The sequence below is a fragment of the Epinephelus lanceolatus genome, chromosome 22 (assembly GCF_041903045.1).
Source record: "Epinephelus lanceolatus isolate andai-2023 chromosome 22, ASM4190304v1, whole genome shotgun sequence".
NCBI lineage: Eukaryota > Metazoa > Chordata > Actinopteri > Perciformes > Serranidae > Epinephelus > Epinephelus lanceolatus.
The window spans coordinates 7322733-7339127 of NC_135755.1; the positions used below are offsets into that span (position 1 = coordinate 7322733).

A 16395-nucleotide genomic window follows, 5' to 3' on the forward strand; every position below is an offset into this window, starting at 1 on the left:
GTGACAGAAAGCATGGTGAAGAAACATGTGGAACAGTACAGAAGGATTGGTTGAATGATGCTTTGGTATAGAAGTAGCAGTAGATGGGGGGCGACATAGAGTCCTTTCGGATAGCTGGCAGTCTTTGTTGGCTCTCTTTTTTTGTATGTCTCTGGTGTGCTGATCGAAATTGAGTTTATTGTCCAGAGTTACACCCAGGTATTTAAAACTGTCCACTGTTTCAACTGTTTGATTGTCAATAATTATTATTATTATTTCTTTGGTTTTACTGACTTTGATGTGAAGATGGTTGTCCATATACCACTTGAGTGAAGTGCGTGACTGTGTTGTGATAATCCAGAGCAGAGAGGTTGTCAGAGAGAAGTGCAAGAATGGACGTGTCGTCTGAATATTTCAGATAGGTTGAAAAGTCTTTGCAAAGTAGCTGCCATGAGGGTCGAGTGAGCAGGCAGAGAAGACAAATAGGCGGGCAAGCATGACTCACTGGTCTAATCTGATGCTCGAGAGGTGGGGATCTACTGCCACCCTCTGCCCATGGCCAACATGACATCTGCAGTGGCCAAGATCAGTCACACAGCGAGAGGAGGATCTTGGCTAGTTTATACAGTCATTGGTATAGAGAGTATACAGGAAAGAGCTCAGCACACATCCCTGTGGAGCTCTGGTGTTGATCGTGAGTACAGGGGATGTGACTGAGCCCACCCTCACTGCTTGCAGTCTGTCGGGGGGGGGGTCTGATCGATACCACCTCTGTGTGTTCTTAACAAAGTATGGTATATAACAGTACAGCTTCCGGGGTAAATGAGTTAATAAGCTTCAAAATAAAAGTCCAGAAGTGTTCATGGAATTACAGACTTACTCAGAAAAACACATGCAGGAGGATAAGTGATAAAAAATACACAATTTTGTCTTAACTAAATAAAGAAACAAAAACAGTTTATTTGTTTTCACATATGCCAAAAACAACAAACAACAACAACAAAGTAGTACATGAGCAACACAAATGTGATGAAAAGATGCAAAAAAAAACAGCCCTCAGAGGGGCTTAATCAAGGCACTTTCCAGAGTATACCCTAATCCATCAGTTAACTCAGTAAAATATTACAAAGCTGAAAAAGAGAAAGACAATGATAAAATACACAAACCATGTATACAAGTACACAAAATTAAGATCACTAAATATTAGTAGACAGTTTACAAACTGAATCCATAAGTGTAACATTGAGGAAATAAAATCAAACCTTTAACACCACAATTCATCAGTATAACTTTTTTTTAGAGCTGATTGTTGTTCCATTGTCATCTGCTGTGTTAATTGATCCAACCATTGGGAGATGTTGATGTTTTCCTACTCTTCCAGTGTAGTAGTATTGTTTTCTTGGCGACAGATTCACAAGTAGGGCAGAGTTGCCAACTCTTTTCCAATGAAAGTAGCTAGCACTAGCTACAAGAAGTCGCTAAAAGTCTCCCAATGACAGCATATGCTCACATGGATATTAATGATGCAGACTAAGGACACATTCACACTGGCGCTATTTGGTCCACTTGAAACGAACCCTGGTCCGCTTCCCCGAATAGTTTGGTTTATTGGAGTGGTGTGAACACTCATTCGAACTCTGGTGTGGACCAAACGAGCAAACCCTGGTCCACTTCCCCAAATAGTTTGGTTTATTGGAGTGGTGTGAACGCTCATTCGAACTCTGGTGTGGACCAAACGAGCAAACCCTGGTCCACTTGAAAACTGGGGGTCTTGATTCACTTGTAAGTGAACCCTGGTGCGGTTCGCTTACAGTGGAAATTGCAAAAGGACAATCCCGCGAACCAAAGAGAGGAAGTTCAAGTTCAAGAATCTTTATTAGCCCCAAGGGGCAATTAGTGCTACAGCTAGCAGTTAACAAAACAACATAGAAACAAATATATATGTCAAGACAACACACACATTGAGTCAAGACAAGTCATTTAAAAGTCTTATCGCTGCAGGGACAAATGAATCCCTCAGTCCATTTGTCCTGCATCTCGGCAGCAGATATCTGTGTCCAGACGGAAGTATCCTGAACTCTCCACAAAGCAGGTGGTGTGGATCTGCCAGGATCAGTCTGACCTTTTTCACCAACCTCACCTTGTGCAGATCAATGAAGTTGCTTTGGGCTGTGCCAGCAATTTTACTGCACACGCTGACAATTCCCAACAGTTTGTTCCTGTTCTTACATGTTAAAAGTCCGAACCAGCAGATGAAGTTAAAGGTTATTAAAGACTCGATAAAACAAGAATAAAACATTCTAATAAAAATAAAATCCACATTAAAACCACAGCGCTTCCAATAAAAAATACATCTGCTGATAAGCCTTCTTACAAAGTGAGTCCACATGGGCTTCAAAGTCAGCCTGCCGTCAAGAACAGTTCCCAAGTATTTATACTCGTTTACAATTTACACCAGAAATGACTACTGAGAGGTAACTGTACCATTCTTTCTAAAATCAATAACCATCTCATTCGTCTTTGATACATTTCTCTGTAAGACGGAGGACTCACACCACTCAAATCCCTGACTGCTGGCCCATCATCGGGGTTGTCACTGCTGAGAGGGGACAGGATGACTAAGTTGTCAGCAAACATCAAAATGTGACGCTGTGAATGCTGGCTGCAACAATCATTGGTGTATAAAATTAATAAAAGGGGTGCAAAAACACAGCCCTGAGGAGGACTCAGTGACATAGAGCGCAGTAAATTTTGGTGCTTTTGTGGTGACCAAGCCGGTTGAAGGGGATGGATTTACGTTTTCGGTCCTGGCCAATCAATGAGCCAAGTTTTCTTCTTCCTCGTGCTTTTTTGCCTTCTGGTCAGTTGTCATTTCAGGCAATACTGCTCCCAAACAGCAACAGTTGTTGCTGTTTGTCCTGCTTTAAAAAGGGCAGAGTGAAAGTGAACCGGACCAAACAAAGGTGTAAAATTTTTCGGCATTCCCTGCCCAGTCGAACCAAGTCCTCTGGAATATCGTGGCGTTAATGCGCCCTTAGTCACCACGACCTTGGTCTAAACCTTACAGGTATAAATTGGAAACTGTTTTAAATTGTAGAGATATGTAAATACAGCAAACCTGTTTATTTCTGTTGTAATATGCAGCTGTAATTGTAACGATTAAAAATATATGGTTCAACATGGTGGTTTGAACGATCTGATGTTTCTGCTGTGCTTATCTAATGTCCTTAGTTGCTCCCTTGCTTTCACTTGCCGCTGCAGCAACTGCTCCTCTCATCCACTGATCAGATCAGAGCAGCTGATAAATTATCCACCCCATGACTCACATAAACGCTGCTGAGGGGATAAAAACAACTAATTACGAGTTCCACCTGCATTGCATTCATGAACCTGTAAAAACCTCAATATTTAGAGAGCGCGGGGCGTCGGTGGCTTAGTGGATAGAGCGTGCGCCCCATGTACAAGGCTGTTGCCACAGCGGCACGGGTTCGAGTCCAGCCTGTGGCCTTTTGCTGCATGTCATTCCCTCTCTCTCCCCCTTTCGCGCTTGGCTGTCCTGTCCATTAAAGGCTAAATGCCCCCCAAAAAAATCTTCAAAAAAAAAAAATTTAGAGAGCAGACACAGAATGATACAGACTAAAATTGGCGTGGGAGCTATGAGGAACAAATCAACAGTTTCTATCAAACGAGTCTTTGGTAGAAACACACAGAAACCACCACATAAAAACAGGGTCATAAAAAAAAAAACAAAATCCACATCAGCTTAGAATACTTTCACTGCTTCACCTTGCTGTCAGATGGCCCTCTACAATAGTAAACTGATGTTTATCTTTTGGAACTGTCCTAACTGTGTCAGTTATCTTTTATGCTTCTCCAAACTGTGAGCTGCTCGTCTTTGAGTCAAATAAATTGTCTATAATTAGGTCCCATAAAATCTGAGTAGACATGGCTTGGGCAGCAGAATCTGAGTGGAAAAAGCCTTAGCTCCTCCCCTGCATGCAGCTCTGCTCCCCAAGAGTACCCCTCCTTTCCTCCTCTCTCTTCAATAGTGTTGGCTTGCTTTTAATTGTTTTTTGGGGAAACACAGTTTACAGCTTCAGGGGCCTTTTCCAGATCTGACTTTTAGTTTTGATTCACACAATACGAATACACTCTCAGTAAATTTAATCAAACAATTGATAATATACTTGGTTACATGTTTGGTCTAACACACATTTTGTTGTCAATAATGGTTAACACTTGTTACTCATCCTTCTAACTGTAAATCATAAATATAATTTAGCTTGGCTAGAGGCTCTACCTCTTTGCTCTCCTCAGTTTGAGTTTGATGAGATTGTGAGGACTGACAAACACCACACTGATGGTTTCTGAGCTGTTTTGGCCAAGTGAAACTTTGATGACAAACACTGCAGCTATAAGGTTTCTCTCCTGCATGGGTTTCATGCATTTGTGTCACTGTCCAGTTTGTGTTTAAGATTTCATACAAACACTGAGGCTGAAAGGTCAATTGCTGATATGAGTTCTCATGTGTGTTTTTCAAGTGTCATTCCATGAAAAAGATATTTGTACAAACAGAGCAGCTGAATCACTTTGCTCCTCCATGAGTTTTCATGTGTGAATATAAATTTTCACTTTGTCTAAACGATTTCCCACAAATTACACAGCTAAATGGTTTCTCTGCAATATGCGATCTCATGTGTTCCTTGAGATGTTCACTTCGACCAAACCTATTCCCACACTCAGAGCAGATGAATGGTTTATTTCCTGTGTGAGATCTCATGTGTTTTATCAGATTTCCTCTTTGACCAAATCTTCTCCCACACTCAGAGCAGCAAAATGGTTTCTCTCCTGTGTGAGATCTCATGTGGTCCTTCAGATGTTCACTTCGACCATATTTTTTCCCACACTCAGGGCAGCTGAATGGTTTCTCTCCTGTGTGTGATGTCAAGTGTTTCTTCAGATGTGCACTCTGACTAAACGTTATGCCACACTCAGAGCAGCTAAATGGTTTCTCTCCTGTATGAGATCTGATGTGTGTCTTCAGATGTTCACTTCGACGGAATCCTTTCCCACACTCAGAGCAGATAAATGGTTTCTCTCCTGTATGTATTCTCATATGTGCCCTAAGGTCTCCACGTTGACCAAATCTTTTCTCACACTCAGGGCAGCTAAATGGTTTTTCTCCTGAATGAACTCTCATGTGGACATTCAGATTTTCATTGAGGCCAAATCGTTTCCCACACTCAGAGCAGCAAAATGGTTTCTCTCCTGTATGATATCTCACGTGTCTCTTCAGATTTCCATTATGACTGAATGTTTTCCCACACTCAGAGCAGCTAAATGGTTTCTCTCCTGTATGAGATCTCATGTGTCTCTTCAGATTTCCACTTTGACTAAATCCTTTCCCACACTCAGAGCAGCTAAATGGTTTTTTACTAACCATCCAATCGCTGACAGGGACTTGATCATTTTTCAGAGAATCTAAACCTGACTGAGGTTCACTGGTCTCTTTCCAATCATCACTGTCATCAGTCTCAGGTTGTAAATGAGTTTCTGGATCTGAGTTCCTGGCTGGTTCTGGTCCTCCACAGTCCTCTCCTTCCGCTTCTGTTTCCATCTGCTGTGTTTGTCTTTGATGAAGCTGTGAGGACTGAGGTTTCTCTTCATCATCTTCACTCTTCACAAGGACAGGAGTGAATGTGAACTTGATGATATCATCCTCCTCCAGCCCTTGAAGCTGCTCTCCCTCCTGACTGATCCAGAGTTCCTCCTGTTCCCCTTTAATGTGTGGAGGCTCTGGGTCCTCCTGGTCCACCCTGGAGCTCTCAGGTTCAGAGGACTCTCTCGTCTTGTCATCAGTCACTGGTTGTAAATGTGTATCTGGATCTGAGTTCCTGGCTGGTTCTGCTCCTCCACAGTCCTCTCCCTCTGCTTCTGTTTCCATCTGTTCAGTGTGTCTTTGATGAAGCTGTGAGGACTGAGGTTTCTCTTCATCATCTTCACTCTTCACAGTGACAGGAGTGGATGTGAACTTGGTGATATCATCCTCCTCCAGCCCTTGAAGCTGCTCTCCCTCCTGACTGATCCAGAGTTCCTCCTGTTCCCCTTTAATGTGTGGAGGCTCTGGGTCCTCCTGGTCCACACTGGAGCTCCACTCCTGCTGCTCAGGGGGAACCTCTTCTTTAACCACCAACAGCTGCTGGATGTCTGCAGGAAACACACACACACACACACACACACACACACACACACACACACAAATCATTAACATGTATTTTAATCAAGACTAGTTGACTAGTCTAAAAAAAGGGAAATGGAGCAAATTGAGTATGCCTTCACAGGAAGCTAACCCCCCAGAAGCTGTGCTTGTATCATGACTGCCTTTTTATATTGTGAAAATGGTGTAACACAACCACTATTTTTGCTTTTTATGTCTTTATAATCACAACCAGCTACTGTCAGATTATTGTCTAAAAATATATTAATCATGTGAGAGTATCCATATTGAATATTGTAGACATTTGGAGGAAATGTGTGCTCATTTACCTAGCTGTGATGTATTTTTTCCACAAATGCAATTGCAGGATTTGGCCACAAGACAGCTAAACAATAGAGAGTAAACTATATCTGATGGTTGTCTCTCCCAATGACTAAGACAACACTTTCACATCAATTCACTGAAGAAAGGCCAAAAGAAATGGTAGATTAAGGGCAAATCATCACACAAGTTTTTTAGGTTTATCTGTCTCTAAGAACTACCTTCACCATAGCAGGGGGAACTCATTCTGACAGCTGATAATGTCACATACTATTTCATCTGTGGTCAATATGAAAAAAGCTCACACCTTTGTCAGATTCATACTGCTGACTTGTTTCCCCGCATCAGGTAAGTTCTGTGATTTCCAGCCTCTTATCCAGGCTACCCAGCAGTACGTCAGGAAATATATAAAAAATATTCATAAATACATTTTTGTTTGCTCTACATTGACCAGCTGCAGCATTATTATGATGAACACATCAATGTTTCAATAATTATAATCTTGAAACATATATTATGATTAGGCATGTGCCAGTATGAGATTCTGACGGTATGATAACCGTGGGCAAAAATACCACGGTAATCTGTATTACCGCGGTAATAACAATAATAAAATAATAATAATAATAATAATAATAATAATAATAATAATAATAATAAAACAAGCGTCGTCCTATTTTCATGCTCTACACTTTAAAACGGTAGGCTAATATTCGTTTGACCATTCATGAGCGACAGCACGTACCAGGCATCTCCTGTCAGTGCAACGCATCATCACACCAGTTGTTTAAATGTGTAATATAGATAGATACTTATAGTTAAAAGTAATAGAGCCATTTCTTAACTTCACGATGGTCACTCCGCCCAGCAGCTTGTTGGGCTCCTCGTCGTTGCGGACAGTCAACTGCCGGTGACGGGGGATGATACGGGTCTTCTTGTTGTCGCGGGCAGCGTTTCCAGCCAACTCCAGGATCTCAGCGGTCAGATACTCCAGCACAGCCGCCAGGTAGACGGGGGCACCGGCACTGACACGCTCCACATAGTTTCCTTTGCGCAGCTGCCTGTGAACACGGCCGACTGGGAACTGGAGCCCAGCATGGGAGAAGCAGGTCTTTGCCTTGGCTCTGGGGGTTCTTCAGACAGCCTAAATGGTCCCACACCACCGACTTCGTCCTTTTCGCCGGTGAGAAAAGTTCAGCTTCACCTCCTCCAGCCATATTTGCAGTTTGCACGTGAGTGAATTTACACTGATTACTGACGTACTGACTGACTGACTGAGGCTACCCCCCAGTAACTGTGCTGACTGCAGCGGCTGCACATGCATGATTTCAGAGTGTGTGCCAGTTAAAATGTAGGACTGGCACAGAGTTATTTCTGAGTTTTGAGTTCCTGAAGTTCCCATTTATGAAACATAGCATAGGTTACACCGTCAGCCTTTACCGTCGGAACGGAAAATGGGCGGTTAGTGACACCGTGACATTCTTTTACCGTGGTAAACTGTGACGCCGGTAACCGGCACATGTCTAATTATGATGCAGTAAAACATGACACTAGCTAATTATCTCAAAGATAAACTTGGCTGTGATGTCTGTGTGAACGCATTAGCACTGTGAACACTAGATATAGCTCTTTCAAAGTGTGTGTGGAATGTAAAGAAGTGACAGAGATATATAGACCCGAACTATGGCCTGAGAGCTCTGTCGTGCTGTCTGTCAGCGAGTCCTCCTCCACCTTTTTTTAGACTCCACCATAGACAACAGCAGCATTTCTTCTACCATGTAGCGAGCCACAAGCTTCATGACTTATTTCGGACTGATAGGTTTAACGTTATCTCCGTTATTAGAACCAAAAGACAGTGGTTGCTGTTTCGGAGCTTAAGGGCCAGAGTTCTAAAAGTAATGGAAGTAACTGATAGCTTGTTTGAAAATGTACTCAAGTATTTGATTACTCAAACAGCAAACTAACGTGTTAGGTTACTCGTTACTGCAAAAAGTAATCCAAGTACTCTAAAGTGTTACTGTGTAACGCGTTATGCCCAACTCTGGTTAAGAGAGCTCCATACTTAGTGGAATGTGTAGTGGACAAGGAGACAGTCATCACTTTCAGTGAAGTCTATCAGGCCATAAAACAGCTCTCTGAGAAGAAAGCCAGTGGTTCTGATCATATCACAGCTGAACATCTTAAATTTGCAAGTCCTAAGGCTGCAGCATTACTTGCCATGTGTTTTACTGGTTCATGACACACGGGCTGCTGCCTGACTCTATATTGTCCGTCACTCTTGTGCCAGTTATTAAGGACAAACAGGGCTCAACAATAAGGATTGCCCGATTGCCCGGGGCAAGTAAAACTCAAGGTCGGGCATGTAAACTAACAACTCACTTGCCCGATCGGGCAAGTTGCTAAAAATAGTAAAAGTTAACAACTAATTGATAAAATAAATGTATTTTAAAACGTGCTCTTCTGCTCTGATGCAGCGGTCTCTCTGCCTGAAGTCACAGGCACACGCTGTGTAACAATGTCCTGCCCACAGCCCCCATTGATATTATTTTGCGCGACGGATTTATATTATCACATAACAATATACTATTTATGGTGTTATGTCATCGTGTCATTTCTGTCTCTACATGGTCACGCGTTAACAATTCTCCTCTGCTCTCTGTATCGCACGGCGGAGTTCCGCCACACACACAGGTGAGCACGCTAGAGCGGCTTGGGCTGCATTTTCCTGACCAAACCTGACCCCGAGCTCGGTGCAGTTTGTCAGCTGACAAAGTTATTGTTATGGACAGTGTGTAAATAACCAACAGACTGCTGTTACGCACAGACAAACACACTGCTCGCACAGCAGCTCAGCATGGCACTCGTGCTGAGCTTGTGTTGCGTTCAGGCGTTGTCACGTAAATAACAACTTCCAACACTTAAATAGGTCAGCACAAAACAGCAGCATGTCAAGTGACTTTTTACTTTATTTTATTCAATACAATTGTATGTTCCTAAATCTTGAGACACCTCATATGTAAGCTAGACAGACATTTCACCTACTCATTACTGTGCACAAATGTACTGTATGTACTTAGTCCAAAAGAGCCCTTCTGGTCAATCAATCAATCAATCAATTTTATTTACAAAGCCCAATATCACAAATCATAATTTGCCTCACAGGGCTTTACAGCATACAACATCCCTCTGTCCTTTGGACCCTCACAGTGGATAAGGAAAAACTCCCCCCCAAAAAAACCCTTTAACAGGGGGAAAAAAACGGTAGAAACCTCAGGAAGAGCAACTGAGGAGGGATCCCTCTTCCAGGATGGACAGATGTGCAATAGATGTTGTACAGAACAGATCAGCATAATAAATTAACAGTAATCCATATGACACAATGAGACAGAAAGAGAGACAGAGACAGAGAGAGAGAGAGAGAGAGAGAGAGATGCAGGACAGACGGTAATGACAGTAGCTTACAGCAACATTAATGAAAGTAATAATATTATAGTTATAGTTCTGGCTACTGTGGTACAATATGTTGAAAGTATATATCCAGTATGTATTAATATCTGGCAGTATACATGTGTGACAATAATCATATGTGTATAATAACAGTAGAAGTATGACTAATGACTAATGATGGCAGCAGCAGCAGCAGGAGGCATCTGGCAGGACCACGGCAGCAGCACAACCACACACGTCACACTATTCAGGCACCGCTGCAATACGAGTTAATCTGAGAGACAGTGGAGCACAAAGGCTCCGGAGAAGAAGCTGAGTTAGTGACATCCAGAATGGCCAAGTTAGCAAGATGCAGTAATAGAATACGAGAGAGAGAGAGAGAGAGAGAGAGAGAGAGAGAGAGAGAGCGAGAAGGAGAGAAGATGCCCGGTGTATTATAGGGGGTTCTCCGGCAGACTAGGCCTAAGTCAGCCTAACTAGGGGCTGGTACAGGGCAAGCCTGAGCCAGCCCTAACTATAAGCTTTATCAAAGAGGAAAGTCTTAAGTCTAGTCTTAAATGTGGAGACGGTGTCTGCCTCCCGGACTGTAACAGGAAGATGATTCCACAGGAGAGGAGCCTGATAGCTGAAGACTCTGGCTCCTGATCTACTTTTGGAGACTTTAGGGACCACGAGTAACCCTGCGTTCTCAGAGCGCAGTGTTCTGGTGGGATAATAAGGCACTATGAGCTCTCTAAGATATGACGGAGCTTGACCATTTAGAGCTTTATAAGTTAACAGTAGGATTTTAAATTCAATTCTGGATTTTACAGGGAGCTAGTGCAGAGAAGCTAAAACAGGAGAAATATGATCTCGTTTCTTAGTTCCTGTTAGTACACATGTTGCTGCATTCTGAATTAGCTGGAGAGTTTTTAAGGACTTACTAGAGCTACCTAATAATGGAGAGTTACAGTGATCCAGCCTTGAGGTAACAAAAGCGTGGACCAATTTCTGCATCTTTTCGGGTCAGGATAGGCCTAATTTTCGCAATATTACGCAGATGAAAAAATGCAGTCCGTGAGGTTTGTTTTAAATGAGAATTAAAAGACAAATCTTGATCAAATGTTACTCCGAGGTTTCTTACAGTAGTGGTAGAGGCCAGAGCAATGCCATCTAGAGAAACTATGTCATCAAGAGTCTCTGAGTTGTTTGGGGCCAAGAACAATAACTTCAGTTTTGTCTAAATTTAACATCAGGAAATTGGTGCTCATCCAGGTTTTTATGTCGTTAAGGCAGTTATGGAGTTTAGTTAATTGATTACTTTCTTCTGGCTTCATCGATAAATACAATTGTGTATCATCCGCATAACAATGGAAATTTATAGAGTGATTTCTAATGATGTTGCCTAAAGGAAGCATATATACAATAAATAGGATTGGTCCAAGCACAGAATCTTGCAGAACTCCAAAACAAACTTTAGTATGTAAGGATGATTCATTATGAACGTCAACAAACTGAAAACGATCAGATAAATAAGATTTAAACCAGCTTAGTGCAGAACCTTTTAGGCCAATTAAGTGATCCAGTCTCTGCAGTAGAATTTGATGGTCAATAGTGTCAAACGCTGCACTAAGATCTAATAAAACAAGTACAGAGACGAGTCCTTTGTCTGAAGCAATCAAAAGGTCATTTGTAATTTTAACTAGTGCTGTCTCAGTGCTATGATGCACTCTAAATCCTGACTGAAATTCCTCAGATAAATTATTATCATGGAGGAAATCACACAGCTGCTCTGAGACTACTTTCTCAAGGATCTTTGACAGAAAGGGAAGATTAGATATTGGTCTATAGTTGGCTAACACCTCCGGATCCAGGGTGGGCTTTTTCAGTAGAGGTTTAATTACAGCTACCTTAAAAGACTGTGGTACATAGCCTGTTAATAAGGATATATTGATCATATTTAATTCTCCTGTTTTGTCTTTCTGTCACAGAAGAGGTTTTAATTTTTATGAGGTTGTAATGCACAACTCCCCTTTGTTTAATTTTAGATTTAAATAATTTAGGTGGTCGGGGGACAGACACCGTTTGTATAAAACTATGAAAACTATGGCTGGGTAACTGAACTAGAAGCTCAGAGAGGCGTATAGGACTGCGACTCTGAGTCCTGATCTCAACTCTGGGTTGTCAGGGATTTAAGTTACTAATAAAATTTGCCAGGTTCCTAGAAATGAGAGCAGCTCCATCCAAAGTGGGATGAATGCCGTCTCTCCTAATAAGACCAGGTTTTCCCCAGAAAGTTTGCCAATTATTAACGAAACCCACATCGTTTGCTGGACACCACCTGGACAGCCAGCGATTAAATGATGACATGCGGCTAAACATGTCATCAGTGGTCAGATTTGGGGGGGTCCAGAGAAAACTACGGAGTCCGACATCGTTTTTGCATATTCACACACCGAGGCAATATTAATTTTAGTGACCTCCGACCTCCGATACTGGTGCCAGTAGATACACAGAAACATCCCAGCAGGCTGTGCTTTGCAAGCATACAAAAAAGTTTCACGCATGTGAAAATGATTTTTCATGCATGTGCTTCACCTCCGCTGCTACAGCTCCATCCTAGGGGAAACACTGCTGTGTGCGTTTTGTGCAACAGGTGGATGTGGTAGTCTACTGGTAGAGTAGAGAGAGAGCTAAGTAGCATTGAAGTAGAGTAGAGCAGGGCAGAGAGATGGAAGCAAAATATATTAAACCCGGTGTTAATACAGCAGAACTGGAGAGAGGGGTGAAAAATAAATAGAGATGGGCATGGCTCAAGTAGGGCGCAAAATTATCGACGGAGAACGATTGACAAATTTTTCACTTTAAGCCCTGACACTGTCATTTTTGTGTAGGAATTAAACTACAATACATGACATATGTTGTTTTAATTAATAAATACAGTCTGAATAAAGATTACATAACTTAAAAATAACTGCAGTCTTTGTTATTTGATAGCCGCTTAAATTAAACAATTTTTATAGGGCAAGTAAAAACTGACTTCGGGCAAGAAGATCTCTGACCAACTTGCCCGACCGGGCAAGTGAAAAAAAACAAATAGCGTTGTACCCTGACAAAGCTGGCAAAGTTGGTAGTATAGACAACTATAGGCCAATTGCTTTATCCAGCGTAGTATCCAAGGTCCTTGAAAGTATTTTGCTTGACCGCTTAAGTCACTATATTGACACCACACACAATCAGTTTGGCTTTAAGACTAAGCTTGGCACTGACTTGTGCATTTATGCCTTGAAGTAAGCTACCCATGTGTACCTGAGGCAGAACTCCTCTGTTTTAATTGATGGTGTTAACCATTTTAAACTGTTCCAGAAATTACGCCAAAGGGGTGCTCCTGGTAGCATTATAAGGATTTTAGATTGCTGGTATGCCAAACAGAGAATGCAGGTAAAACGGGGTAACTGTCTCTCTTCCTCATTTGGGGTGGCCAGTGGAGTACACCGGGGGGGCTACTTTCACCTGCCCTTGTCAACCTGTACATGGATGAACTATCCAAGAAATTGAGTGGGTGTAAAACAGGCTGTATGATTGGCAATACCTTGGTAAATCATTTTATGTATGCTGATGACTTGGTCATTCTCTCACCAAGCACTGCTGGCTTTCAGAATTTATTGAATATTTGTTCTGAATATGGGGTAGAATATGATGTTCAGTACAATACTAGAAAGAGTGTTTCTTGATATGTAGATCAAAAAGGAACAAAGATCTGTGTTTCCCGAACTTCTATCTATCTGGTCAAGTATTGAATGTCTCAAAGAAGACTAAATATTTAAGATACTACATTACTGACAACATGCATGATGATGATGATATCTACAGACAATGCAGAGTATTATATGCCCAAGCAAACAGGTTGACCAGGAAATTTCATATGTGTACACATGATGTTAGAATAAGACTTTTCAAAACATACTGTACCGATCTGTATACTGTGTCCACATGAGCACGGTGTACAGAGAGGCAGTCAGAGCTACAGGCTACAATGAGGCTAAAAACAGAGTTCAAATGATGTTTTTCCAAACAACTTTTTATGTCGGGGCTTCAGGACACTTGGATCACTACGGATGAGCAGTATGCAGATATTTTGTAGTTTCAATTATGTGTTTTTGGGATGGGAAAGAACGGCAGAGCGTGTTCATAGATAATGTGAAGTGACGTTATGTAATGTGATGCATCAATGTGTCTAATATACAGAAAATATACAAACATTTTTATATCTTAACAGTGTTCATATATTTCAATATAATTTGCTGTATCCTCTTATGCAGCTGTAATTTGATGGGGCCCAAACACACTGGGCACAAACTCAAAATCAAACACAAAAATTTTGTACAGACTGGTAAATATTTTGCTTATACTTCTGTCATTCTGTCAATATTAGGCTGAGGTTAATTGAATCACTGTGAAATGACTTCTGATTCACGTAATCTCCTTTATTCTCAGATGGAGCTATGATGGGATGTTGAGTCCCATAAATGAGCCAGTTACACCGTGGAATCTTTGAATATATAAATAGTATTGATAAAGCACTGCATAATGTATCCACATAGATTCATTTCTAATTAAACTGTAATTAAACCTGCAGTTCTGTGGGATTCCTCTTTGATGATCCTTTCTGATTTATGCCCAGGGAAAACCACAAAAACGGTTTAATGTGGTTCAGCATTAAAGCAGCTCGACGTTACCCTCAAAATCTGTTGCAGGAAGTTCTTATCGCTCATCACGAAAACTTTATTCACAAAAGGACACGCCATGTCTCTCCTTCCTGCCACACGCTCAGCGGGCGATCAGCCTCAGGCTGAGATGAAACAAACCTGCGAACCAGCAAGGAGTATGCTATTATAGTAACGGACTCAGGGTTATGCTGAACTGCCTTTGTGAAACGGAAAACTCGGAGTTTCCCTCATCTCAGGCTGAACATACTCAGAGTTTTCACTAATCCTGCTTTCTGAAATAGGGCCCAGAGAAGCTAACGGCACCAGAGAAGCTGTAAGCTGCGGCGCGTAAACATCGACAGACTGAATATTTATTGGACAAACCTGCAGTTATATTATTAATAATGAACTTGTAATGTTTAATGAACAAACCTGCTCTGTGTAACCGAAGCTGAGGGTTGAAAACAGCATCCAGTAGTTTCCTTTGTCGCTCGTTCTCCTCTTTTGATCGACAAAGTTCCTCCTCGTACTCTGCTATCGTTCTTTCAAACAGCCCAAATATCTCTTCAGCAGCCGCAGTTAGTCGCTGCTTCACCAACGCTCTCAGCATTTGGACTTTAGACATGTTCACACTTTGAAAACACAACAAAGACACTCTGCTAACACACGTTTCCACTAGACTCCATCTTGTTCAAACAGTGTGACGTTAGCGACAGTAAAGAATACAGCTTCCGGGGTAAACGAGTTAAGGGACTTCAAAATAAAAGTCCAGAAGTGTTACTGGAATTACAGACTGTCCTTTAGAAACACAAGCAGATAGATAAATGAATGAAAAACACTCTTTAGAGAATGATGTTCATTGACCTTAAAAGTTTATTCTTGAACTTGGAAAGAAAAGCTACAAAACATTTCACAAAACAAGGTCCAAATAAGTTGTTTAATAAACCAGCAAACATTGTGAAAGACTCAGTTTCAAGTTGTTTAGCAGGTGTATCATATCTCAAACTATAAACAGTTGCTTCCACTCCAGGTAGGATCAGGACAAAGGGATTAAGAAAAGCATTAACCCTAAAAGAAATATCAGACCTGAAGTCTCCCTCCTTCAAGTTTAATCTGACCTGACTGCATGGATGAAATCATTAGTATCCTACAGGACCCTTTCCATACAGCATGTGAGCAAAGAGAAAGAGGCACAACATAATGTCTTGATATTCTGTGCGTGTGCACTTTCAGATATTATAAAATAGGCTGAAGTGTTAATAAAACCTAACTGATGAGGAAATACATATTACTTGTTTTCTTGCTCATTTGATATAAAGAACTGTTTCTAGTCACCAGGATTGGAATTCTAAAGGTGAAACAATACCCAACTCTGAATGCTGTTTGCTCACAGCAGAAGAAGGATGACATTCTTTTATCCGTCATGAGTTCTCATGTGTGTATGTAAAGTTCCACTTTGTGTAAATGATTTACCACACTTGGAGCAGTTAAAAGGTTTCTCTCCTGTATGACATCTCGTGTTTTTTCAGATGTCCACTGTGAAGAAATCTTTTTCCACATTCAGAGCAGTTAAATTGTTTCTCTCTTGTATGGACTGTCATGTCTTTTCACATGACAACTAGATCACCTTTGGGCGTTAACTTTGATGTTAACTTGCCTTCCCTGTCTCCATGTAACAGTCTGATTAATAATTTTAACTTTGTAGTATTTTTTGTCTGATGAAGGTCACATCGACCGAAACGT

The 16395-nt window shown here is 41.4% G+C and overlaps 4 protein-coding genes across 4 annotated transcripts in view; all 4 read right to left on the reverse strand.

Annotated features, from left to right (window-relative positions):
• LOC117245837 (uncharacterized) overlaps positions 1-16395 on the reverse strand; it is a 277287-nt gene that overhangs the window by 211989 nt on the left and 48903 nt on the right. The gene's annotated exons all lie outside the window — the stretch shown is intronic.
• LOC117245847 (uncharacterized) overlaps positions 1-16395 on the reverse strand; it is a 301333-nt gene that overhangs the window by 132727 nt on the left and 152211 nt on the right. The gene's annotated exons all lie outside the window — the stretch shown is intronic.
• LOC117246011 (uncharacterized) overlaps positions 1-16395 on the reverse strand; it is a 148297-nt gene that overhangs the window by 34045 nt on the left and 97857 nt on the right. The window lies entirely within an intron of this gene.
• Positions 920-15347, reverse strand: LOC144459620 (uncharacterized). Its single transcript, XM_078163879.1, has 2 exons — positions 15085-15347; positions 920-6186 (listed from the first exon to the last, which is right to left on the reverse strand). Exons 1-2 carry the CDS (start codon positions 15275-15277, stop codon positions 4565-4567), a joined length of 1815 nt encoding a protein of 604 aa, XP_078020005.1. The 5' UTR covers positions 15278-15347; the 3' UTR covers positions 920-4564.